Below are 25,039 nucleotides of genomic sequence, written 5' to 3' on the forward strand. Positions count from 1 at the left end.
CAACTCCACTAATGCCAACATAATTTTCGAGTCTATTTAAAAGAATGTTGTGGTCAATAGTATCAAATGCAGCACTAAGATCAAGTAACACTAATAGAGAGATACAACCACGATCGGATGATAAGAGCAAATCATTTGTGACTCTAATGAGAGCGGTCTCAGTGCTATGGTACGGTCTGAATCCTGACCGAAAATCCTCGCAGATATCATTTCTTTCTAGAAAGGAACACAGTTGTGAGGATACTGCTTTTTCTAATATCTTTGATAGAAAAGCCAGATTCGAGATCGGCCTGTAATTGACTAATTTTGTATGATCAAGTTGCGGTTTTTTAACAAGCGGTTTTATCATAGCCAGCTTAAATGTTTTTGGTACGTATCCTAGTGACAAAGATGAATTAATGATATTGAGAAGAGGATCTATGACATCTGGAAACATCTCATTCAGTAGCTTAGTCGGTATAGGGTCTAACATACATGTTGTCGATTTAGATGATTTAACAAGTTTAGAAAATTCGTCCTCTCCCATGGCAACAAATGAATCAAATTTTTCCACATGGAGACTATGCACTGTCTGATGAGATACTGTGGTAGACGGTTGCATAGTTATAATTTTGTCCCTGATATTATCGATCTTATAAGTGAAGATCTTATAAGTGATTTAGAGTGTATAACTGCTTGTTCTAAGACGTTTATCAGATGTTTGTACACAAAAGATGTTTTCCAGATAAAGTGCTCTTTAGCAGACATATTAGAGACGTACCTGTGCTATGTATGTCATAATGTGGCATAAAGAGGCTAAATTGAAGTCTTCTGAGGAGGTAACCACCCTGATAGCACACATCTCTGAGACGTCTATTTGATGTGCCTGTTTTCATCTCCAAGATGTATTTTTTTTACACCAAGGAGACGTCTGCATTTACATTTGCAAGATGTATTTTTTAGAATGTTTGCTCATCTGCAAAATGTCTCTAAGATGTTTCCTGGCAGATGTTAAATATACATTTAGCAAACGTCTTTAAGATGTTTATGAAACTGACTTTTTTTAAAGATGTTTATCAGATGTTTGTACAGCAGATGTTTTCCAGATGAACTGCTCTTTACCAGACATCTTGGACACGTACGTGTGCTATCTGGGCATGGCAAAGTTTCACTTATCGACCCCGTTTCATTATGAAAAATATTGTGCAGTATCATAGCTGTCAATCAATTTGTTTTTGATTTACAATATATCACAAAGGACCTTAAGATAAGTTGATGGTCTTGTATGGATAGATATTAATTTCAAGGTTCGGTCACACTTTGTGTTCATATTGTATTGCAAAACAATTTTTACTGCGGTTGATGTAGGATATGGGTAAGGTTAAGGACATGCAGGTTTGGTGGTGGAATGGGTAGGTTTAAGGGTGGATTAAGGTGTAAAGGAAGTGTCAACAGTGTAATTATGTAATTACATAAATTAATTACTGTAATTAATGTTTTTTTTTTACAAATATAAGTAGCCTACCCTACATTACAATATAAAAACGTACACAATAATTGTATAATAATAATTATTGTGCATTGTATGAAATGATTAATTGAAATGCTACATAGTAGGCCTAGTTAAGATACTTTAAATAAAGTGGGACCAAAGGTTCGACTGAAATCATGAATAATCAGCACACATGGATAGTGTTTTTCTTTTCATAATATTTCCTGTTTTACATTTGTCTACGCCACTTTTATGTAGTAATGCCCACATAAAAATAAAATAAAAAAACTCGGTGCGTTATAAAAAAAACCCCAAAAGAAGACATAATTTCGGTTCTGTTTAGATTACAGTTTTAATTGTAGCCTATGTAAATATGTGAGATGTTGTAAAGCCGTGTTGGTCACATGACTCGTGCTCTGATGTTGCGCTGACTGACTGAGTGAAGAGGATTAGTTTTACACGCGCTGTCATCTTTCACTGAAGTTATAATGATATCCCGGGACGAAATACTCAAACCCATATGGTACGCCTTTACTGCTCTGGATGTAGACCGAAACGGGAAAGTATCCAAATCCCAGTTAAAGGTAAGCAATCCTTTTAAAAACTAGATCACAGCGCACGCACCTGTTAGTTTCCGTGTATCGAGACAGTCTTGTCCACTAAAAAAAATGTAGCCTAGGTTTGTCCATACAGAGGATTTAGCGTACTCATACGAGTTGTTTCAACTGTGTCTTCTACTTATTTATTGAAACAGACCTTATAATCAAAATAAAGTAAAAAATCAATTACACATCTGGTAGAGAATTTCTCTTAGCTGTTCTCTAACCAGTAAGATTATTCCGTTTCAATACCCTTTTTCAACACTACTGGCAGGTGCATTAACATTAGACCAATTGTTTTTCAAGATATTTGCAGAGTATAATGTTATATAATAAAAGAGAAAGAGAGGCACAGAATTCATTTGTTTACTAATTTTTTGAATAACGCTTGGTCGGTCTAGCAAGACTTTCATAAGGGTGTAACGTTATGCAGATAAGTTATATGTGCACTGAAGTGGAGAGACTGACTTTATCTTTATCATCTGGATGTTTTATCAACTTCATCAAAAAGTTTTGACTCTTATTCATTCTATGTTTTTCGATATCTTTTCACATTTTAGATCAACAATCAAATCAAATCAATAATGACTACTAAATAAAGCAGAACTGTCAAATAGCCTATTTGAGTTTCTTCAAATCTGGTGGACACTTGCAGCTGCTTTTTCTTCACTATCCACTCAGATTAAAACATATTGACTGATTTATTTTTTGAATAAATGTATACATTGGCACAATTTACATACGTCTAAAACGAATTCCAGGTATTTAAGTGTAAATTAGGGCTGTGCTCAGAATATCGATACGACGATACATCGTCATGAACTCCTGACGATGCGCGTATCGATACAGCAACTGCTGTATCGATACTGTAGTGCTTTTGAATGTAGCCCAGGGCTCGAATTTCAGCGCGGGATTGCAAGTATTACGCATTATTCTAACCATTCCCGCAGGTCTCCCACTTATAATGATTAATCCATACAGGTTATAACATCGAATTAGTCATTTTAAAATATTCGAGACACAATTTTACAAACAGCGTGACGTGAGTGTTCAGCTGTGCCGCGTCTTCTGTCTCTGTCTCTCAAAATGGGTTGCTCAAGGCAAGCGTCAAACGCGCTGAAGGCGGCGATACACTCTCGCTTTCGGGAGTTGGGACATGACGGAATATTCACTTGCATATTCGGGCGAGTATTGCATTGTCACTTAAGTTTACCATTCGCTCGTCTTTTTAAGTCTTACCACGCAAAACATTCAAGCGATTTTAAACTATTCAGTGCTCGCACGCTCTCTGAGAGATGGTTTTCTCTGCATGCATACATAGAGTAAAGCCGCCTCACAAACAGCCTGTGAGTAACAAAAGTTCTTTTTCACGGATTATATCGCTTTTACGGACAAAAACAAGCAAAATGATGTCAAAAATGTCAATCTTGGTGAGTATCTAATACAGTCGGTTAATGCATGTGACAGTATAATGAACACAGGATCCGTGCAGTAGCTCTTAAAGTGACAGCAGCCATGTGTGTCTGTCATTAATATTGTCGTCAAAACAACAAAAGATAGCTTTAATTATAAGGAATCTGGATTTATAGCCAATGTATTTAATTTAGTCAGGACTAAAATACTACCCAATGTTATTTTACATTTAATTACTTTAAGTGTCTGTAGTATTTCTGAATACTACTGCTAGACCTATTCAAAAACGTTTCTCTTTATTGGTAGGCTATATTTATTCTATTGTATTTATTTGTTTAAAATGATTTCAACGTAATGTAAAGAAATTACTTTGTTTGGTGCACATTCCAACACTTATTTAATTGAACTCTCATTGTTTTTTAATGACAAAAACAAAATAGTTTTTCAGTTATCACAACTGTTATAACACTGTTTATTCAATAAAGATATTACTGCTACTAAACTCTGCTCAAAAGAAATTTAAATTCCAAATTGATCCATATCGTGATACGTATCGTATCGTGGCTTTAGTATCGTGATGCGTATCGTATCGTGACATTGTTGGTGATACACAGCCCTAGTGTAAATAAGCATAAATTCAATCAGGTGTCTAAATTTGTGACCTCGCTTAAAGGGGCTATATGTAAGAATTTTCATGTAGTCATTTTTTTTTTCCAACGTGTGAACAGCTTGTTTCGCAACTTAATAAACAAGACCTTTTCCCACTTCCTAGGTTGTCTAAGCCTTTTTTTTTTTTTTTTGCAAAGGACTAGGGGCATTATTGCCGGAAAAATTTAAATAATGTGACCTTTACACGCACTCCCACTCTTCCATTCAATGACACGTGAAACAAATGCTTATACAATGTTCAGGATAATGCCGAATGCTACTCTTTATTATAATGTCAATGTGTCATGCAAAGAAAATGTATTAATTTAAACTATAGTCTCACCTTTTTTTTTTTACTTCTAAGCAAATAACGAACGATTCAGGGCCTTGAATCACAGGTGTGTTCCAAATGAAGAGGCACTGCGCAGACCGATCTCATGGTACTTTAAAGTAATACCCGGTCCGCGCAGCACGAGTGCATGCAGTTCACTTAATGGCCACTGGTGTCGCTAATAACAAGGGTTTCTGAATTCTACAAATAGCCCCTTTAATCCATTTTGCATAATGAAACCATTGCTGTCTGTCTCTCTGAAGGTGCTGTCTCACAACCTGTGCACCATACTGAAAGTCCCTCATAACATTTCAGCCTTGGAGGAGCACTTTAAAGATGATGATGAAGGACCAGTGTCAACACAAGGGTACATGCCCTACCTGAACAAGTTCATACTTAATAAGGTAACAAATACACTGTCTCTTATCAAAACATAGACTTTCCTCTCGCCAGACAAGCCTGTGTCTGTTTTAAGAACAGACGTTTATTATTTCCTCTGGAATAAGGCTACACATTATTTCTCATGAGTCATGACTCACATAGAGATATTCTTTTGTGTGTGTGTGTGTGTGTCTGCTTTTCTGTACAAAGACATTGGGTGGGGTCAAAAATCCGGGATGCAAAATCTAATTTAAATCTGGAAATTAAAAAGATGTATGATTGTATAGCCTACTATTTCTAATCAAATAGGTACATCTCTCACACTGATCATGTGACTCTTTGTATAGATTAATTGAAGCACAAGATGCTCTTTTGGATAGTTCTGCTGCTGGATAAAATGAACCTGTCAGAAATGCAAAAGGCCAACATACAAAATACCGAGGCTCAGAAATTCATGTGCATTTTTCAGTTCAACTGAAAATTTTATGCTGATAAAACCATTATAACTCTTAAAGGTGACTTAGTTACACGTACATCATAGTAATAACAGTAAACTATGCATAATTACAACCAACTAACCCTAAACCAAAACCTAACCCTAACATAAATAACATATAGTAAGTACATAATACAGTACTTATTTGTGTAATTACAGTTACCTAAAATAAAGTGTAACCAGTTTATAATGTAAAATATATTGATTTAGAAAACAATTCAGATGCAGAAGCATCTTCATTAGTGGTCTTAAACTTTTGGACCCCATATTTTTTAATTGATGAAGTTTTTCATCAATATTTAAAATTGGAAAAATTGTTTGTGAATACAAAAGAAGATTGACCCTAAAAGGGCAAAAAGACTGTAGGGAAGTCCATGTTCATGGGCCGTCACTTATGACTCACAGGGCATGAGACTTGTTACTCACATATTGATGTCTCCTGAAAATGGAAATAAAATGAATTTAAAGAGTCACTTCAGTGAGTGTTTAATATTGTAAACTTAGGCTACGTTCACACGGCAGGCTGAAATGACCCAATTCCGCCCTTATGCGACCTGTATCTGATCTTTTCATGACAGTCTGAACGACACAGATCCGATCTTTTCAAATCCGATATGTATCCGATCTTTTGAAATGCGACTTCAATCTGAACGGCCAGGTCACATGTATCCGACCCGCACGTCATTGATATGCGACAAACATCATAATTCTGCGTTGAAGTAGGTGGGAATTGACCGTTGAGTACTCTTCTGCGCATGCGGGTCACTTCTGGGTCATTTCACGTTCACACAGGAGATCACAAAAGGTCGAATTTAATTGGAAATGTGAACGGCCTTGCAAAAAAATCTAATTTTTAAAAAAAATCGGAATTGAGCATTAAGCCCCTGCAGTGTGAACGCAGCCTTAGTGTGAGATTTCATGCTGATTTAAAGTGAAATTGCTCTCAGTGGGCACAGCACTATGAGGTTTGCCAGTTAGTTACAATGTATGGTCTTCTAGTGTTATACTATTAACATGATATTTTAGCTGTGGGTTCAGTTTGCTGCTGATGATATATATATGTATATATATATATACATGCAGACAAATACATTCTTGCACAGCTATCTTTGTGAGTACATTCATTAATGTCCTAATAGTGAGGACACCCTAACCTTACCTATTAACACTAAGTTCCTAATCTGAACCCTTACCCTAAACCTACCCTTATCCCTAAAACCAAGTCTTGACCCTTAAACAGACCTTTAAAAGGATCACAGAAAGTAAGGACCGGCCAAAATGTCCTCACTTTACTCACTTTGTCCTCACTCTGATAGTCTACAAAGATAGTTGTACAAGTACACACACAACCACACACACGTTGGGTTTCCGTGTTGAATGGTGACTTTCCATGTGTGTTTGTGTGTGTTTACATATCTAATGATTTGTGATTCTACAGGCACCTCTTATCATCTTGTTGGTCAATTGCATTTATTCACTGTTGTCATCTTGATGTTGATGTTGTTTTTTTGTCAGATTTATTGGAAGTTTCTATATATTTTCATCTTAGAAGTGAATAGTAATAATAAAGGTTCTTTATTGACATCGATGGTTCCATGAAGAACTTTTAACATCCATGTAACCTTTCCATTCCAGTACAGGTTCTTTATAGTGGAAAAATGTTCTAAACCCAAAATATTTCTTATATGGCATTGTGCAGTGTGATTTGTTTTCCCCCTCACTAAACCATGCCACCAGTCCTGTACACGATGACGAGTTACAGTGTCTTTAAAATAATTAATTTCAATCCAACGTCATGTTCTTAACTGACTGAAGTGGAACCTGTTGTGCTCTTCGGTTTCTTTGTCCATTCAGAAATGCAGTTTGCATCCTGTCAGCTCAAACCTGTTTGACTATCCTTCTTTGACTTCTCTCCAAGGAATTTTAGTCTCCAGAACTGCCACTGGATGTTTTTGTTGTTAACACCATTATCTCAGCAGTTCATACAAACACATCACGTACAGTATTTCTTCACCCATTCTGATGTTTGGTTCGAACAACATTCTAAGAAAAGTCAGAAAAATATATGCCCAATGTACCGTGTTAATATTTTCTGTATTGATTTTCTTTTACAGGTTACTTTACCCATATTTTGAAATACAAACTGCATTTGGTTGTATTTTAGGGTTGAAAGAAATGTCCGTAAACTTAGCGGAAAACGTCAGTAGCACCTCATTGCAGTACACGAGATCCAGGGGGCGGAGTTGGATCCAGATCTAAGGGGTGGAGATGGGTAGGATTAGGGGTGGGGTTAGGGATCAGGGGGTGGAGATGGGTAGGATTAGGGGTGGGGTTAGGGATTAGGGGGCGGAGATGGGTAGGATTAGGGGTGGGGTTAGGGATCGGGGGCTGAGATGGGTAGGATTAGGGGTGGGGTTAGGGATCAGGGGGCGGAGATGGGTAGGATTAGGGGTGGGGTTAGGGATCAGGGGGCGGAGATGGGTAGGATTAGGGGTGGGGTTAGGGATCAGGGGGCGGAGATGGGTAGGATTAGGGGTGGGGTTAGGGATCAGGGGGCGGAGATGGGTAGGATTAGGGGTGGGGTTAGGGATCAGGGGGTGGAGATGGGTAGGATTATGGGTGGGGTTAGGGATCAGGGGGCGGAGATGGGTAGATTTAGGTATATGTATGGTGGGAGGAGTTGGATCTGGATCCAACTCCTACCCCCCTGGATTTCGTGTTCTGCAGTGAGGACCATCTCGAAAACGTAGCCTACTGGTAATTTTATGCTAGGACCTCATACGTTTTTCTACAGTGTTATTTCTTATAGTGAAAAACCAAACCCCTTGTCCATCTCTACATGCTTTTATGCATTGACCACTGAGTGTATATTTAGATCTTTTAAGTTTTCATGATGCCATCAAGACTATATCTACTTTATTATATTCATATTGTACAATCCCTTTTTTATAACATGTCCTACACCTCATATACTCCATAACAGCAGCACTTTGGTATCAGCTTTCTGGAATACTTGATTTTGATTGATCAAATATCTTTGTATAATGACTACTAAATAATACAAATATTACTATATACAAATTGGCCATGTTCACACTAAAGTTCAACAGAATTCCTACTTGCCTGCCGGTATTATCTTTATAGAATAAGTGGTTAGTTAACACAAGACAAACTTCATGCCTCTACATATGAATTCTGCAGAAAAGATATGACATTGTAGCCCTAAATTAGATTCGAGTCATTTATTAATTATTAATATTTGAATGGCAGATCCAGCCCAACTTTGACTTCATGGAGCTGAATAAGATGTGCTGGACTCTGTCTGCATCAAAACACATCAGCAACAAGAATCTGCTCATCTCAGAAAGTGATGCCTTCAAGGTGTGGTGTATCTTCAACTTCCTGTCTGAAGATAAATATCCACTGCACATTGTCACAGATGAGGTTGGTTCTACTTATTTTTAATCTTAGGATTCCTTGTAATTGTATGGAAATAATGAGGTATTTCTGTATTGTAACAGCTTGAGTACTTCCTGCGCAAGCTGTTTGCAGCAATGGGTTGCAGTTGGAACGAGGGCAGATTTGAAGACTACAAAATGCAGCTCAGCGCAAAGAAATGTCACCTGAATGTGTGGGAACTGATTGAGCTTATTGGCATAGGCCATTTCACCAAGGGCATAGACCCTCAGACTCTCTCCATGGGCATCAATGAGGTCTGTCAGGAAATTGTTCTGGATGTTATTAAGCAGGTGGGTGTCTGTGTTAATGTATTTAAATAATATGGGTTATTCCAGGTCTGCTCTGGTCTGTACATGAGAGTCACGTGCTGTCAGTTAAATTAGTTGTGCAAAGACCACTGACTAGCCAGTGAACACGTAAGGGTTAATGCCCGATGAGGTGTCCATTGTCATTTGACGGTTGCCTCCGCCGAAGTCCATGGACACCTCAAAGGGCATTAACCCGCTTATACCATGATCACTTGCCAAATAACACATTTTTAAAACATTAGTTTATATTTCAATTAGTTTTACAATCGAAATCTAAAGTTTTTACAAACAATAACTTGGTTTCCCTGGTGACGCCTGACGGTTTATTTAGCAACCGGTGATATTTATAGTCCGCTCAGCTCGTAGAACCCTTCAGTTCCCTTTCGAGAGGTTCCTCCTATTGCGTAAGTAGCTTACGCTATTGGAAAACTCCTTTTCTCGAGAAATATTGAAGTCTTTATGTAAAACGCATTGCAGCTGCACAGCATACAGCAATGAGCGAGGCAGCTCGGTCATTGGCTGTGCTGCGGCAACTGCACGAACCTATGACGGGGCGACTCTGAACCCGCTTCCAATGAGCGTGCTTCGCGCCCGCGCGCGAGTCAGAGCCCGCCAAGATGGGCGTGGCCAAGGGCTATATATTGGGCGCCCCGTCGTCTGAGTTCTTTAGATTTAATCTCCTTCAGCAAAGACCTTCTCTTCGCTGGATCCTCCGGATTTTTGGAGTCTTTTCGCCGCCGCCGTCGACAAGCCTACAGCAGGACTGCTTCGAGGACGCCGGCGCCTTCAGCCGCCTTCGATCGCCTTCTGCTAAGCCATCCGGCGCGCATCACATATATCCTTTTCAAAGCTACCAGTGTTCGCCCCCGCGACACTTTCTAAAAGAGCAAATTAACTGGGCGTTGTTTCAAATGCCTTCCTGCGCCTCGTGTCGAGGCCCTCTTCAGGACGGGGATCGTCACATCATTTGAACCCGCTGCCTGGGACCGGACCACGCAGAGGCTGCCCTTACTCGAGGCGGATGCCCCGAGTGTGACGCCCTGGGCCTCACCGAGCTGCGCGCTCGCTTCGCCGCTTTCGCCGCGAAAGAGCCCACCTCCACCGTGCTACCATCCCCTCTGGTCGAGCCGCGCAAGAAGAAGCGCCGCTCACAGAGGCCGCCAGAGCACGCGGTTTGCAGTGACGTCACGCCGGGCCAATCCCCGCGTGCTTCACCACCACCCGAAGACTCCCCGCCGCCAGTCCAGTTCACACAGGCGGACCAGCACCCCTCCAGCAGAGCGATGGGTCTCGTCTCGTTTGGCGCGTCAGGGGATGACGACGAAAAGTATGACAGCCTTTCCTTTGATGCTGCATCCGACGACTGGCCGGGCTCGTCCTTCGACCCCGCGCCATCGACGTTAGCGGGCACGAGCGTGGGCTCCAGCATGGACTGGGAAATCGTCCGCATCCTGTCTAAGGCCGTGGAAGACCTCGGGCTCGATTGGTCTTCCCCGGAAGAACCCGCCCGCAGCCGACTGGACGAGTGGTTCCTGCAGGGGCGCCGGCAGGCTCCTCGGCAAAGGCCCTCCCCTTTCTTTCCGGAAGTTCACGGCGAACTCACGAAGTCGTGGAAAGCCCCGCACTCCGCTCGCCTGAAGCCTTCTTTCTCTTTGTCGCTCTCCTCTGTGGACGGCGCGAAAGAAAGAGGCTACGAGGGGACTCCGCCCCTCGAGGAGGCTGTGGCCAATCACCTGTGTCCACCCTCCACAGCTGGATGGAAAGCCAAAGCTTCTCGTCCCTCGAAGCCTTGCCGATCTACTTCAGCTCTCGCCGGTCACGCATACGCCGCCGCCGGCCAAGCTGCGTCAGCGCTTCACTCCATGGCTGTCCTCCAAGTGTTTCAAGCTAAACTTCTCCGCACCATGGATGAGTCTGGACCTGATCCTGAGGCATTCAAGGATCTGCGCAGCGCCACTGACATAGCACTGCGAGCCACAAAAGCCACCCCCCAATCCATCGGCCGTGCCATGGCTAACCTGACTGTCCTTGAGCGCCATCTGTGGCTGACGCTAACAGAGATGAAGGATGCAGATAAGGCGTCGTTCCTCGACGCGCCTATCTCCCAAAGCGGCCTGTTCGGACCAGCGGTGAAGGAGTTCGCTGAGCGCTTCACCGAAGCCCGTAAGGATTCGCAGGCTATGCGACACTTCCTGCCCAAGCGATCTAGCTCATCGCAGAGCCGCCAAAAGCCGCCTCAGCAGCAGCGAGTCAAGACGGCGCCTCCCGTCTCTCAGCCCAGACCTGAAACTGACTTTCGACGCCGCTCGCGCTCTGCCAACAGGAAGCAACCGCCCGAGCGACGGGGACCTCGGCCCAAGATTGTGCTGAACCCAGAGCCTCGTAAGTCTTCCTAGCTACAGGGAGAAAGAGAAAGAGCGCGTGTCTCGCAGAAGCCGGACCGCTTTCTCCAAAACGTCTAAAGCATTACCCAGTCCCCTTACAGGCGGCTGAAAATGTCTGTACAGCAGCCAACGGGCCAGCCGCACAGCTCGCTCACCTGCAAACAAACGCCGTTTTTACGGCGACACACAGAAATCACATAAAGAGCCATTTTCTGCCTGTGTCATTAAGGGGTCACGTGTCCACACTAAAGTGCGCATTCCCACATATCAAAACTGTCAAAGCAGTGCCAAATGCTTTCCCAGCTCAGGCTGGACGCCCCATAAATGTAGATTGTGTGCCCACTGTCATGGATGCACCACTACACATAAGCACTGTTCCCACAGTTATAAACACTTCCCCAGTAAAAGCGGGAAATTCTATAAGAGTAGCGCGTGTGCCCGCTGTTATGCACGCACCCCAACTCACAAACACTGTTTATATGGCGCCCGCGCCTCTGAGAGCTGTAAACTCAGTATTAGCACAGGGCGATTTGCCGGCGGGAGCCATACGTCACTGCGACACGCCCCCAGCCAGCATTCAGCCTATATCTGTGCGAGCGAAAGCTTGGGAAAATATCCCCGGCATGCCGAAATGGGTTTTGAACATAATAAAACACGGTTACTCGCTTCAATTCGCTCGCAGACCGCCCCGCTTCACAGCGGTGGTCGAGACGAAAGTGAGAAAAGATGTTTCACATGTTCTACGCACCGAGGTGCTCAAACTGATAGAGAAGGGCGCTATAGAAACAGTCCCTCCCTCTATGAGCGAGGCAGGTTTTTACAGTCGCTATTTTCTCGTCCCGAAGAAGGATGGTGGTCTCCGCCCCATTCTAGATCTCAGACATCTGAACAAAGCTTTAATGATTCGCTCGTTCAGAATGTTAACAACCAAACATATCCTCGCGCAAGTTCGCCCAGGGGATTGGTTTCTATCTGTGGATCTGAAAGACGCTTACTTTCACATTCCGATAGCGCCTCATCACAGGCCATTTCTGAGATTCGCTTTCGAGGGACAGTCATACCAGCACACAGTACTACCATTCGGCCTGTCACTGGCACCCCGTATATTTACGAAATGCATGGATGCAGCACTTTCCCCCCTGAGACAGCGGGGAGTGCGAATACTGAATTATCTCGACGATTGGCTAGTCCTAGCACAATCAGAGAGCCAGTTAGTGACACACAGGTCTTGGATTATCAGTCATCTAGAACGCCTGGGTCTAAGAATCAATTTTGCAAAGAGCATGCTATCCCCCAGCCAGAAAATATCTTTTCTGGGAATAGTGCTAGACTCAGTGCAGATGACGGCGCGCCTCTCATCAGAGCGCGCGCTCACTATCCGGCGCCTTGCAACATCGTTCAGAGCGGGCGCGCGCGCCCCCCGTCAAGCGATTTCAAAGGATGCTCGGTCTCATGGCCTCAGCATCAGCTGTACTCCAGCTAGGATTGTTGCACATGCGTCCTCTCCAACGCTGGCTCAAAAGCCGTGTCCTCACTCACGCGTGGCGCTCGGGCCACTTTTTAATCAGAGCGAATCACGGCTGCATAAGAGCCCTGACGCCCTGGAAAGCTGTCGACTGGTATCAGTCCGGTGTGAGTCTGGGCGTTAACACAAGGAGAAAAATTATCACGACAGATGCCTCCAAAATAGGTTGGGGGGCCCTTTACGAGGGCAGGCCTGTCTCCGGCTTGTGGTCAAACCCGGAGAAGCGCCTACATATAAACTGTCTGGAATTGAAAGCGGTCGCTTTGGCTCTCAGAGCCCTGCTTCTGTACCTGAAGGACGAGCACGTCCTGGTCCGAACGGACAACATGTCGGTAGTCTCGTATATAAATTGTCAGGGTGGACTCAGGTCGAGCTCCTTGCACTCGATGGCCAAGGAACTCATCCTATGGTCCCAGCGCAACCTGCGCTCGCTGAGAGCAGCGCATGTGCCAGGTGTTCTGAACCAGGGAGCGGACATGCTGTCCAGAGACAAAGTTCTCCCAGGAGAATGGTCTCTCCACCCCCTGACGATTCAGTGGTTATGGCAAACCTTTGGCAGAGCAGAGGTCGTCCTCTTTGCCTCCAAGGGAAATGCGCACTGCCCTCTCTTCTTTTCAAAGAGCACAGACACGCTCGCCCAAATCTGGCCGAGCCGCCCGCTGTATGCCTTCCCTCCGGTCGTGATGCTACCTCAGGTCATCAGTCGGATCAGGGAGGAGAAATGCGCAATGCTCCTGGTAGCCCCACTTTGGAAGAACCAGACGTGGTTTCCAGAACTGATGCAGATGATGCAATTTGCCCCATGGCCGATTCCGCTGAGGCTAGACCTCCTCAGGCAGGCCAACGGGATGATCCTCCATCCCCGCCCCGATCTGTGGGCCCTCCATGCATGGCCCCTCAACGGGTTCCCGGGAACCTCCCCAGTGGAGTGTTGAGAACCATCACTGAGGCGCGAGCGCCCTCTACGAGGCGCTTATATAGGAACCTGAACCCTGAGACATGCGAGGTACCGAGTGTGCTCGTTTTCTTACAAGAGCTGTTGGAGGCAGGACGCACCCCCTCCACGCTCAAAGTATATGTGGCTGCCATAGCGGCATCACACGACCCTGTAGAAGGATGCACACTAGGGAAAAACGACCTAGTTGTTCGTTTCCTGAGGGGCGCCAGGAGGATAAATCCCCCACGCCCCCCCTCAGTGCCGATCTGGGACCTGGCCACGGTCCTGGACGCACTCAAAACTGCCCCGTTCGAACCCCTCCGAACTGTGCACCTTAAACAGCTCTCGCTCAAAACTGCTCTCTTGCTGGCTCTCGCCTCGGTCAAGAGAGTGGGCGACCTGCACGCGCTGTCATCAAGCGCTGCCTGCCTGGAGTTTGGACCTAACGACAGCAGAGTTGTCCTCAGGCCAAAACACGGGTATATTCCTAAGGTGCTCTCTACACCCTTCAGAGCACAGGTGATATCTCTGGCCGCGCTATCGTCTCCAGCAGACGAAAGCGACGCTAATTTACTCTGCCCGGTCAGGGCGCTCAGAGTATATTTGGAACGTTCTGCCCTGTTCAGACAGACAGAGCAATTGTTCGTATGCTTTGGCGGCCGCACCAAAGGTCTCGCTGTTTCAAAGCAGAGAATATCGCGCTGGATAGTTGATGCTATAGCGCTGGCTAATGAAGCCAAGGGCCTTCAGTGCCCCTTGGGCATCAGAGCTCACTCTACGAGAGGCATGGCCTCCTCGTGGGCGTGGTCGAGTGGGATACCCATTCAAGATATTTGTGCGGCAGCAGGCTGGGCCTCACCGTCAACATTTATCAGGTTTTATAACCTACAGGTCCCCTCATTGCACTCCAACATACTGTCGGTCTAACTATGCATAGGCTGGAGTGTGTACATGCTGAGCATTATCTCCTTCCTTATAGGGTCCGTCTCTGACTGACTTAGAGGGTTTTTCATGCATATCAGTACATAAAATGTGCTTGTGTGTTTTCTCTGGACGCCCATTGGGCCGTTCCACATTGTCCCTTATAAAGCCCGCCTTCGGCCGGCTCATTGGATAATTACTTTGCTTAAAGGCTCAGGCATCTGCCTCCGGCTTAATAGAGCGAAGTCAGCACGCACAGTGTTTTACATGGTGTTCCCATAGCGTAAGCTACTTACGCAATAGGAGGAACCTCTCGAAAGGGAACGACTCGGTTACTAACGTAACCTCGGTTCCCTGAGAGGAGGGAACGAGTATTGCGTAAGCTGCCGTGCTTGTGCTTGGTCAGTTCGCTTCAGTCGATTGAACCTAAAGAACTCAGACGACGGGGCGCCCAATATATAGCCCTTGGCCACGCCCATTTTGGCCGTGGCGCGAAGCAGGCGCGAAGCACGCTCATTGGAAGCGGGTTCAGAGTCGCCCCGTCATAGGTTCGTGCAGTTGCCGCAGCACAGCCAATGACCGAGCTGCCTCGCTCATTGCTGTATGCTGTGCAGCTGCAATGCGTTTTACATAAAGACTTCAATATTTCTCGAGAAAAGGAGTTTTCCCATAGCGTAAGCTACTTACGCAATACTTGTTCCCTCCTCTCAGGGAACCGAGGTTACGTTAGTAACCGAGTCGTTTAGCTAACTTACGAGCCAGGAAGTTAATGTATTTTTTTTATGTAAGTTAAGTTAGGCTTGTCTAGCCATGGGCGTTACACTTTCGTTTTTTTAACCTATAATTAAAACACACAGGTAGGCATAGTTAAGTATAACGGCTAACTAGATGTTTGTTTTGATACAATAATTTGTAAACGGATACTTTGACTGCCTGTTGCTATGGTTACTCACAGGTGATGTAGCCACCCCAGCGCATTTATTCATTAATTTCGAACAGTAAACAGTCAGTTTCACCAGAACTCCCTCTATCACTTTTTAATGGACACCCTGCAGCCAATCAGAATCGAGTATTCACCCAGACCATGGTATAATAGAGAAATAAACGGATATCCCTGACAAATCATTAACTTGGTATATTTTTCATTCAAAAAGGGCTATATGATGAAAAAAGGCCATAAAAGGAAGAACTGGACAGAGCGATGGTTTAAGCTCCATCTCAACTACATATCCTATTATGTGAGTGAAGACCTAACAGAGCAGAAGGGATGTATTTCGCTTGATCGCAACTGCTGTGTCGAGGTAAAAGCTAATAAATTTTTTTGTAGTATTTGTTGTTCTGAGTTGAATTTTAAAGGTACTGTATGTTTGACTATGTAGCAGAAGAATAGGCAAAATTTGGGACATACTAACTTACTACGTCAGGACTGTGCATCCTGTCACCGTAAACTACTGGCCTGTCAATTATTTTGTCCCAGTTAACCACCCCATATACACACTCCACATTTCAGTTTTTTTTATGTATGCTACTCAACAATTCTTCCTACCATTGGAGAGAAAAGAAGTAGCTATGTTGATCTGTCATCCGTGGGTCTTTATTGCGCAGAACTCTCTGTTTTTGCATAATGATGCTTTTAAAAGTGAATGGCCAAACACATCTTTAAAAAAGTTCACAATGTTGTTGCAGATTAAATATATATAAAAAATGATCAGGTTGGATATTGATTATTAATCACTCAAACTCCTTTATCTAAACCTCTACTTAATCATCAGTCTTGTACATCCATTTTTACGTGTGTTTGTAGTTCTAAAGTAACTGAATCCTCCTCAAAAGTGCAATGGGTTGTGAGCAATTTTAATGTGCATAGGTCTGCATTTCGAATTTCCACCATAAATAGTAGAGCATCCGCACACCTTTAGGATATTAATTTCAACATACTATGAATTGGGACGCATTCATTCCAATGTTGAAAGCTATTTTGGATGGATAGTTTGCGAATTGGGACGCAGAAATAGAATATCTTGTCATCATTTACACACTCTAATGTTAATCCAACCCTGTATTATTGGCTTATCTTATGAATGCAAATGTTTTGCAGAATGCTTCCTTTTTCAGATAATAAAAGTCAATGAGTATTGTGGCTGTCAAAAAGGGCACCTAAAGGGATCATAAAAGTAGCTCATATGATTTATGAGATATATTGCGAGTCTTACGATAGTGTGAGGACATAATTTTAAGTTGTTATTCACAAAAAATATCTTTTGCACTTCCATGTATTCAAACTTGCCACCTCAAGTTGCTTGTTTTATAACATTATGGTTTCTTTCATGTTTTGTGGTCATGCTTTCTGATGACACGGTGTGTTACATTTAAATATTCTGAATGGATTGCTATGGCAGGACAATATACAGGTTTGGAACAACATAATGGTGAATAAATGATGAAATGATTTTTGGGAGAACTATCCCTTCAAATATCTAAATTGCTCTGTCTTTGCAGTCCTTACCAGACAAGGATGGAAGGAAAAACCTCTTCATTATAAGATGTGTTGAGAAAAGTTTTGAGATCAGTGCATCGGATAAAAAGACAAAACAGGAGTGGATTCACGGTATCACATATCTTTGCTGCTCACACAAATTTTACACTGATGACATTGACATTTTTGTACTGTATATCCACAATCTCCTGCTGAGTAAGTTTTTGTTCATGTGTATGTTAGCCATCCAGGACTGCATTGTCCGCATAAGGCAAGGCCTTTCCTCCGCACACCGAGAATCCAGGCAGAAACGCAGGGAGCTGAGAAACAGGATGAAAGCTGAACAGGAGATCATGGAGAAGAGAATGAGACAGCTGCAGTTGGCCAACGAGAGCAAACAGGCCCAGCTGGAGGCCATGAGTAAGGTATTGTGGCCTTCCTTAAATCATTGAAAGATACAAACATACAAACATCACCTGCAAAATGCCTTAGATTTCAAGCCATTTAGTAGAATCTCTGTTGGAGATGTTGGATTATAGCTCCAGTAGGGAGTTTTGAGAAAACGTTGACTTAGCCTGAAAATTTGAACAAGCACAGCTTACAGGTCCCACCCCCTTGCTCTCTGCTGCGCTACAGCCCTGTTGTCCCTCCACAGCTCGTCCTCCACAGCGGAGCCTGTCGTGAACGCGCAGGCTAGTAAACAGGGCCACCGATAACAGCGGATAAAAAGTTATATGGCACATTCACTAATAGGGACTAAACGTCAATAATATGCTTTACATTGACTATGGCCTGCCCATACTTTGACTACAAACTTGGTCCTCAAATCATTATGTATTTTCCAATAGCCTACATGTAATTTTATAATGTTGCACTCTTTCTATAAGTTATAACTAGCTAGTAAGATAACGTTAATATAACGGTAACTAACGTTACGGTATGTAAGTAATTATTCTAGCGATATATAATGCTAGATAAGGTGTGCTAGTACATTATTTCAGCAACATGACAAGCCAGTGAATTAGCAGGTTTCAATTGTTGCTTAGCAGAGTGCGTGACATTTTATCTACATGTTATGCGGCTAGAGTTTTGACACAGAGTCAATGGGCTCTGTGTAATTCTTTCTTTTTCGCTTGTTTATCGTCATCGGTCTTTTTCCTTTTACCTCTTTGTTTTATGAGCAGGTGTCACTCGAGAATTGGCAGTTTAGGTTGTTTCTCCGTCATAAGCACAGCTGCAGCACGCCGGCAATCTTGAGTTTTAACGACGGCTCGCGCTGTGCAAGAGAGGGGTGTGATCAGCGCATACACGAGCGTGATTGACAGTGCTAAGACACTCCTCCTGGCTCTGATTGGTTGTTCCTGACCGGGAGCGTGTATTTCTTGCAAATGGCAATAGGACCACTGGGAGGAGCCTGATTTTTACACAGATTATCTGTCTCATATTCTACTGTCAGGACATAATGACAGTTTTAGCAAATACATGTTTTCAAAAGTTACCTACAGGAGCTTTAAATGTGTATTCAGTAGTTCTTTAGCTAACGGTAGCATTGCCTTTCTTTGTGTAATTTGTACCGATACCACGATGCCATCTTTCGATGTGGATCAGCATGATCGTCGTTACATCGTTTTATATAAATTACGCATTACTAGTGAGTTTTAGAGAGCGGTTTTCACAATAATGAATTCCCCTAGCTGTTTAACAAAACAGAAGCAACTTGTGCCTCTACTCAGGATTTTCTCCGTCATCTAATCTCTCCACATCATGTATGCCGTGCCGATGTTTACACTTGTTTTTTGGCTGTACAGGTACAGATTCTCCTGTTGTCTCCACTGGCAAAGCTGGATAATAAGTGTGTTCCACTGTCCAATTTTCGCTCTTCCGATCACCAAACTACACTGCGCTACTAGCGTATCTGCAGAGGCGGCAGCCAGTCACCGTAAGGGTTCTTTTCGACGCTTAGTGAAATTGTGCGTTCACGCCATGTTGGAATTACGTAATTATGGGATTCCGACTTGTTAAAAGCATTCACATCCTTGGAGAACTGCTTCGACTTGTACCACGTGAACGCTGCAGATTCTTTGTGCCGTTGATAGTGTTTGATATTGGCATTGATAACTATTATGAGTTCAATCTTCATCTCATGTGAGTGTATACAGCAATCAGATGACTTCACAAAAACACAATATATTTCATAATGTCTAAAAGGTATTAAATTAGCACCATACTAATCAATGCACCTTTAAACTGTGTGCATATTACTCTATTTAAATACCCTTTTCTTTTTGTGCACTTTTTTCTGTCACCTCACCCTTTGACTCATTTTTATTTGCCTACATTATGTCTGTTTATAGCACACTATTAGTAATATGTGAAGAAAGTTTCACATCCTTGTCTGTTTTTTTTTCTTCGTGTTAAACCTTTAATTAAGTTCCATGTTAAACGTCTGACTCTTGTAATCCTGTTCGACCATGAAGAGAAAGCTACTGAACCTACTGAAGCTCTTACTGAACCTTCTCTCACCTCTAAACTGAAGCTGATAAATGTGAAGATATTTTTAGAACATTTTTATGCTAAAACAGCCCTGCTGTCGGAGCCATAATCTTGTAGATCGTGCTCTGACATATAGTGCAACAGCACCGCAGGCGACAATCCCAACTGTCCTGTCATATATAAGCAAAAAGGCCCAAAATATAGCTTGAAAACGCTCATATTTTAGGACATCTGCAAAAGAGAACTCCATAGCAATGAAGCCACACTTCCTGTGTATGGGTGGTTTTGACTTTTACCAGTTCCTGTTTTATATCTTCAATCTCAAGGGATTGTTTCATACTTTATCATCTATGAAGCAGGAAATATGATTATTACTTGGCAGCATGAGACTAGTTTGATTTTTAACTCCTGTCAACCATGCAAGGCTGTTAAACTTGGAAACTTTTGCACAATACACGCTGTGATAATGCAAAAATGCATAACCAAACTAGTCCCACACACACTTTTTTTTTTTATATACATAAATAACATACATCTTAAGCACTTTAACAAGTTGCACAAAGTTGTTCTGAATGCCTTGTGTCATTTACTTGTACTGTAAGTGCATTATTATTATTGCATTATTATTGTAAACGTGTATTTGTTTTTACAAATTGTGGGATGAACTGAAGTGATTTTGTTGAAATTTATGAGCTGCGGTTGATTGAAACTGGACCTTTTTTTTTATTAATTATACAGTGACTGAAAGCTAGTTGTTATTTTCTGTGTTTCTCCCTTTCTGGCTCACAGAAGCCTTAGTTATTGCTTTCATTTTGTGTGGATGTTGCAGGACCTACAGGACACATCAATCCGGGGTGATCTGGAGGAACAGAGAAGACTTCAGGCCCAAACAGAATTACTGGACCGATGCAGACAAGACCTGGAGCAGGAGAAAATGGTAATTACAACCACCTTATGTCTTTTTCACAATGACAGTGATTTTATTAATGGAGGTCACCAGGTTGCTTTTAGGTGTTCATATGGCCGGATGCCATAATTGCTGATGTGTAAGAGGCCTACACTTTTAAAAATCTGTTCATAAATTGAATTTATTGCTATAATAAAATGTCATTTTAGTTTGACATGTAATCGGTTTTCTTGCTGCCAAAATTATTATTTTAATTAATTTGAGCCACACATGTTATTTAAAATCGGTGTTACATCTCTGCCTTAATTAAATAAACACAAGGACACGCAGTCGGCATGAAACAGAAGTTGCGTTAATCTTTTTTTCTCAATTGTGTCGTATATCTGAGTGAAACAAGAACAAATGTAGGGCGGGACTTGATTTTGTCCATGGAATTGATTGGATGGTTGTGGTTTGCTATTGGTCGATCTCATGTGAGTGACAGGTTGCCCCGCCCTTGCTTGGGAGGGGTTATTTTGATTAAAGATTATGAGGGCACATGAATAAAAAAAAACAATGATGTGCATGGATAAATGTTTTATAATAAATACTGCAAAATATATATAAAAAAGTCAACTTTGATTTTATGGTGACTTTGTTAAAATTAAGGGTGTCAATTGATTAAAATTAATAGAGTGTGTATGAGTTGTTGTGATTAGTTTAATTAGTTCTAAACATGTTAATGCATTCAGCTCCTTTTTAAGAAAAGAAAGAAAAAAGAATGCCTAAATTATTGTATAGAAATGCAGCTCTTTTCCGCCGAAAGGCTGTCAGTTTGCAAGAAAGCACAATAAAGTTGCTCTTCTGTGCCACATATGCAGGATGTGTGGTCTGATGTATGAATTTAAAATGGCTTCCTTCCTAGGCTCGAATGCAGATGGAGGAGCAGGTGGTTGAAAAGTCCAGTGAAGTGGAGCAGTACTGGCAGCGTATGCAGGAACTGGAAGACATGTACCGTCAGCTGAAACAGGCACTAGACGATGAGAAGCAGGCCAAAGAGGATGAAGAAATCTTGCGCAAACTGCAGGCCAGGTAACAGTGCGCAAACACCCAACGTCCAGATTCAGTATGCACAGAAGGGCCACAGAATTATGCAGAACATGTGTGTGTTTTGTTTTGCAGGCTGTTACAAGAGGAGGCAAGCAAGAGGACAGAATTAGAGCAGATTCACCAGCAGCAGAAAGAGGTCTTATCCCAGTCCCAGAAAGAGAAAAAAGAGCTGGAAAAAGAGAAGGTAGAGAGGGAACGTGCCCTGCAGGCTGCACTGGAGCAGCTGGAGAGCCTTAGACAAAAGAGACAGGGGGCGCAAGATGAATACAAGGTAGCGGATTTTTTAATGATTAGGGATTTTTTACACAATTTATTATGTTCGCTTTATCAAATTAACATTCTCCTTTTTAGTATATTTTTTCTTTTACAACATATTTAGTTTAGCTTCTTTTACTCTCTTGCTCTGTGGTTCTCAACCAAGGGTCCAGGGCCCACTAGGGGGCCTCAGCAAACTTCCAAGGGGCCCTCAAGTTGTCTTAAAGGGGTCATATGATGCTTTAAAGGAAATGTCACAATGTGAAATATTAGCATAATGACCACCAAAAGGCATATGCAAAGAAAGAGGCAAGGCTTTAGTGAATTGAAGGGGTGTCGTCATGTCTCGGAGACGCTGTGTGTTTTGGTGAGAAAGCAAATCCGCTTTGTCTGGCCTTCCGAAAATGGGTGAAAATAGGAATTAGAGGTTAAGATTAATTTATAAAGCTGTTCCTGAGCAGGTCAACCCAAATTTTTGCTTATGCATTTTACAGAGGACAGCTTCCTGAACCTGGGAGAGCACAACGCCGGCTATATACAACGACTGCTTATCACTGTGAAACGTCCTGCTCAAGTTGTGCTTGCAAAGTTAGTTCCGATCGATCGGCTTGATTATCTGCATTTTCAGAATCTGACTCGGGCTCGAACTTATACGATAAAACGATAACATTATTAGCTGTGTTTACAATTGCTTATGGTAAGGGACATTATGTTTCCAACCAACGCTTGAGGTGTTTGGCCAATCACAAATCACTGGGTCATCTGGCCAATCAGAGCACTCTGAGCTTTTTGCAAGTAGGGGCTTTGTAGAAATCAACGTGTTTCAGACAGACTGGGAATAGAGTAAAAAATAATGTTTTTTGACCATTAAAGCGTTACCTAGGCTATTAAACCTAATAAACAAATAATTAACTTTTAAAACATCATATGACCCCTTTAAAATGATTTAAAACAAGACAAAACACGCTTTAAAATAAGCTAAAACTATTAAAAATCGAGATAATTCTTGTTTTATTTCACCCCTCAACAACTAAAACTTATTTTTTTGACGAAACCAGTGAAGATTTCCACTGCCTTGAAAACCTGGATATATGAGAAGAACATCTGATTTTAATTGTCTCTAATAGGTGTATTTCTAGACTTGGAAAAGTCATATAAATTAAAATGCCATGAGCGTTTTCTAAAATATTTTGAGATTTTTCCTTATCCTTATCTGATAATCATGTAATCACGAATGACTGGAAAAGTCAGAATCATTGGCTAAAAATAGTGGGGACCCTGAAAAACAATTTAGCTAAATGAATCATTATTTTAGTTACTTAGGCCTATATATGGACATATATGGTGGGGACGGGCTTCAAATTTTGTTGTGGACAATTGGAGTCAAAAAGGTTGAGAAGAATGAAAACCACTGCTCTAGCACTAATATCCCTCTCATCAAACAGAACAGACATTGCTTGTTGTTTCCACTTTTAGTTTCATTTTTTAACATAAGGTAAATGATCAGGATTTCAGTGACCTTTATTGTTTTTCAGGCCGTTACGAAGAAACTGGAACGTGCAAGTAACAAGACAAAGACTTGGAAACACAAGGTCTCTAAACATGAGGGCCTACTTCGAACCGTTCAACCAGGTGACCGAGTGTGAAGTTTCTCGAATACCAGATAGCCTTACCAAAAGCACCACTTTATGTTTTATCATGTATTTCTCAGGCAACAGCAAGTCACCCGGTAAAATGACCAACTGGGGACAGGCAGCGTTCACCGAAACAGAGCTGGATCAGATGGAGAAAATTTGGCAGGAGAACAAGAATAGAGAATGGGATGGAGAGTAACACCTAATACATCAATTTCCTTTATTTGTATATTTATTTTTTTATTTGCCAGGCAGTCCTCATCCTGATCTTATGTTACTGGTTAAATCTGTTGTTACTGAATTTTTTTTTATTTATTCAACCGTGTGCTTTTTGACGTCTGTCAGAGGGTTTGAAGTCTGCTCAGATGAAAATGGAAAACAGGAACAAACAAACTGGTAGTCCCACGAGTCTTTATAGATGGTTTGCACAAGCACACTCTTCATATACATGTAAAAGAGCGAGTATAAAACAGAAAAATAGGTTAGGTTAAACCTAACCCACTCTGATAAACAAAGTGGAAATTAACACATTAATAGTTAGCGGTAGAGCGGCCATCTCTCTCTTTACTCAAGGTCTCTCTTTACTCAAGGTCTCTCTTTCTCTCTCTCTCTCTCTCTCTCTCTCTCTCTCTCTCTCTCTCTCTCTCTCTCTCTCTCTCTCTCTCTCTCTCTCTCTCTCTCTCTCTCTCTCTCTCTCTCTCTCTCTCTCTCTCTCTCTCTCTCTCTCACTACCTGTGAGCTATGCCTGTGAGTGCGAGCTCACATAAGAACAGCATGCATATACCCACAATAACCTACCATAGAAGAAGACATCTTAAAGGCACATCAACACACATGTCATGAACAGTATTTAACATTAGGTGGCAGTTACAGCTTGTATAATGGAACATGAGTAGAAAATATGTGCAAGTTGATTGTGTTGCTTTTGTTGTTAATGTAGAAAATTACATCCAAAATTGTTATACTTATATATGTTGTTTTTAAAAACAATGTTACATATTCTACATTCCAGGTGTATTTTTGAGTTCGAAAAATTGCTCAGAGTCAGCAGATTCACATATTCCTGCTGTGTCCTCTAGATGTCCCTGTTGATAGACAGATTCACCCCGTCATACACACATTTTCTGCACACAAGAGCCACCAATGGACAAAAGATACATAACTGTGATACTGTGTTACTCTGAGCAGTGCATTTAGCCTTGATTATTCTTTTTAACCTTTCGCTTCAGCTTGTTTTGAAAATATATAAAATAATACATTGTGTAGTTCATGATGGGTTGTTGTGGCACATTTTGTCTTTAATAAATAGAAT

The 25,039-nt window shown here is 42.2% G+C and overlaps 1 protein-coding gene across 1 annotated transcript; it reads left to right on the forward strand.

Annotated features, from left to right (window-relative positions):
* Positions 1 to 1,908: 1,908 nt before the first annotated feature.
* Positions 1,909 to 24,045, forward strand: swap70a (switching B cell complex subunit SWAP70a). Its single transcript, XM_056265804.1, has 12 exons — positions 1,909 to 2,055; positions 4,726 to 4,866; positions 8,610 to 8,783; positions 8,861 to 9,088; positions 16,028 to 16,174; positions 17,373 to 17,481; positions 17,593 to 17,774; positions 20,672 to 20,779; positions 21,654 to 21,820; positions 21,911 to 22,109; positions 23,629 to 23,733; positions 23,816 to 24,045. The coding sequence occupies exons 1-12, from the start codon at positions 1,960 to 1,962 to the stop codon at positions 23,924 to 23,926; spliced, it is 1,767 nt and encodes a 588-aa protein (XP_056121779.1). The 5' UTR covers positions 1,909 to 1,959; the 3' UTR covers positions 23,927 to 24,045.
* The last annotated feature ends 994 nt before the right edge of the window (positions 24,046 to 25,039 follow it).

Source organism: Rhinichthys klamathensis, unplaced genomic scaffold (assembly GCF_029890125.1).
Source record: "Rhinichthys klamathensis goyatoka isolate OS25496 unplaced genomic scaffold, OSU_Roscu_1.1 h1tg000240l_1, whole genome shotgun sequence".
NCBI classification, from domain to species: Eukaryota; Metazoa; Chordata; class Actinopteri; order Cypriniformes; family Leuciscidae; genus Rhinichthys; species Rhinichthys klamathensis.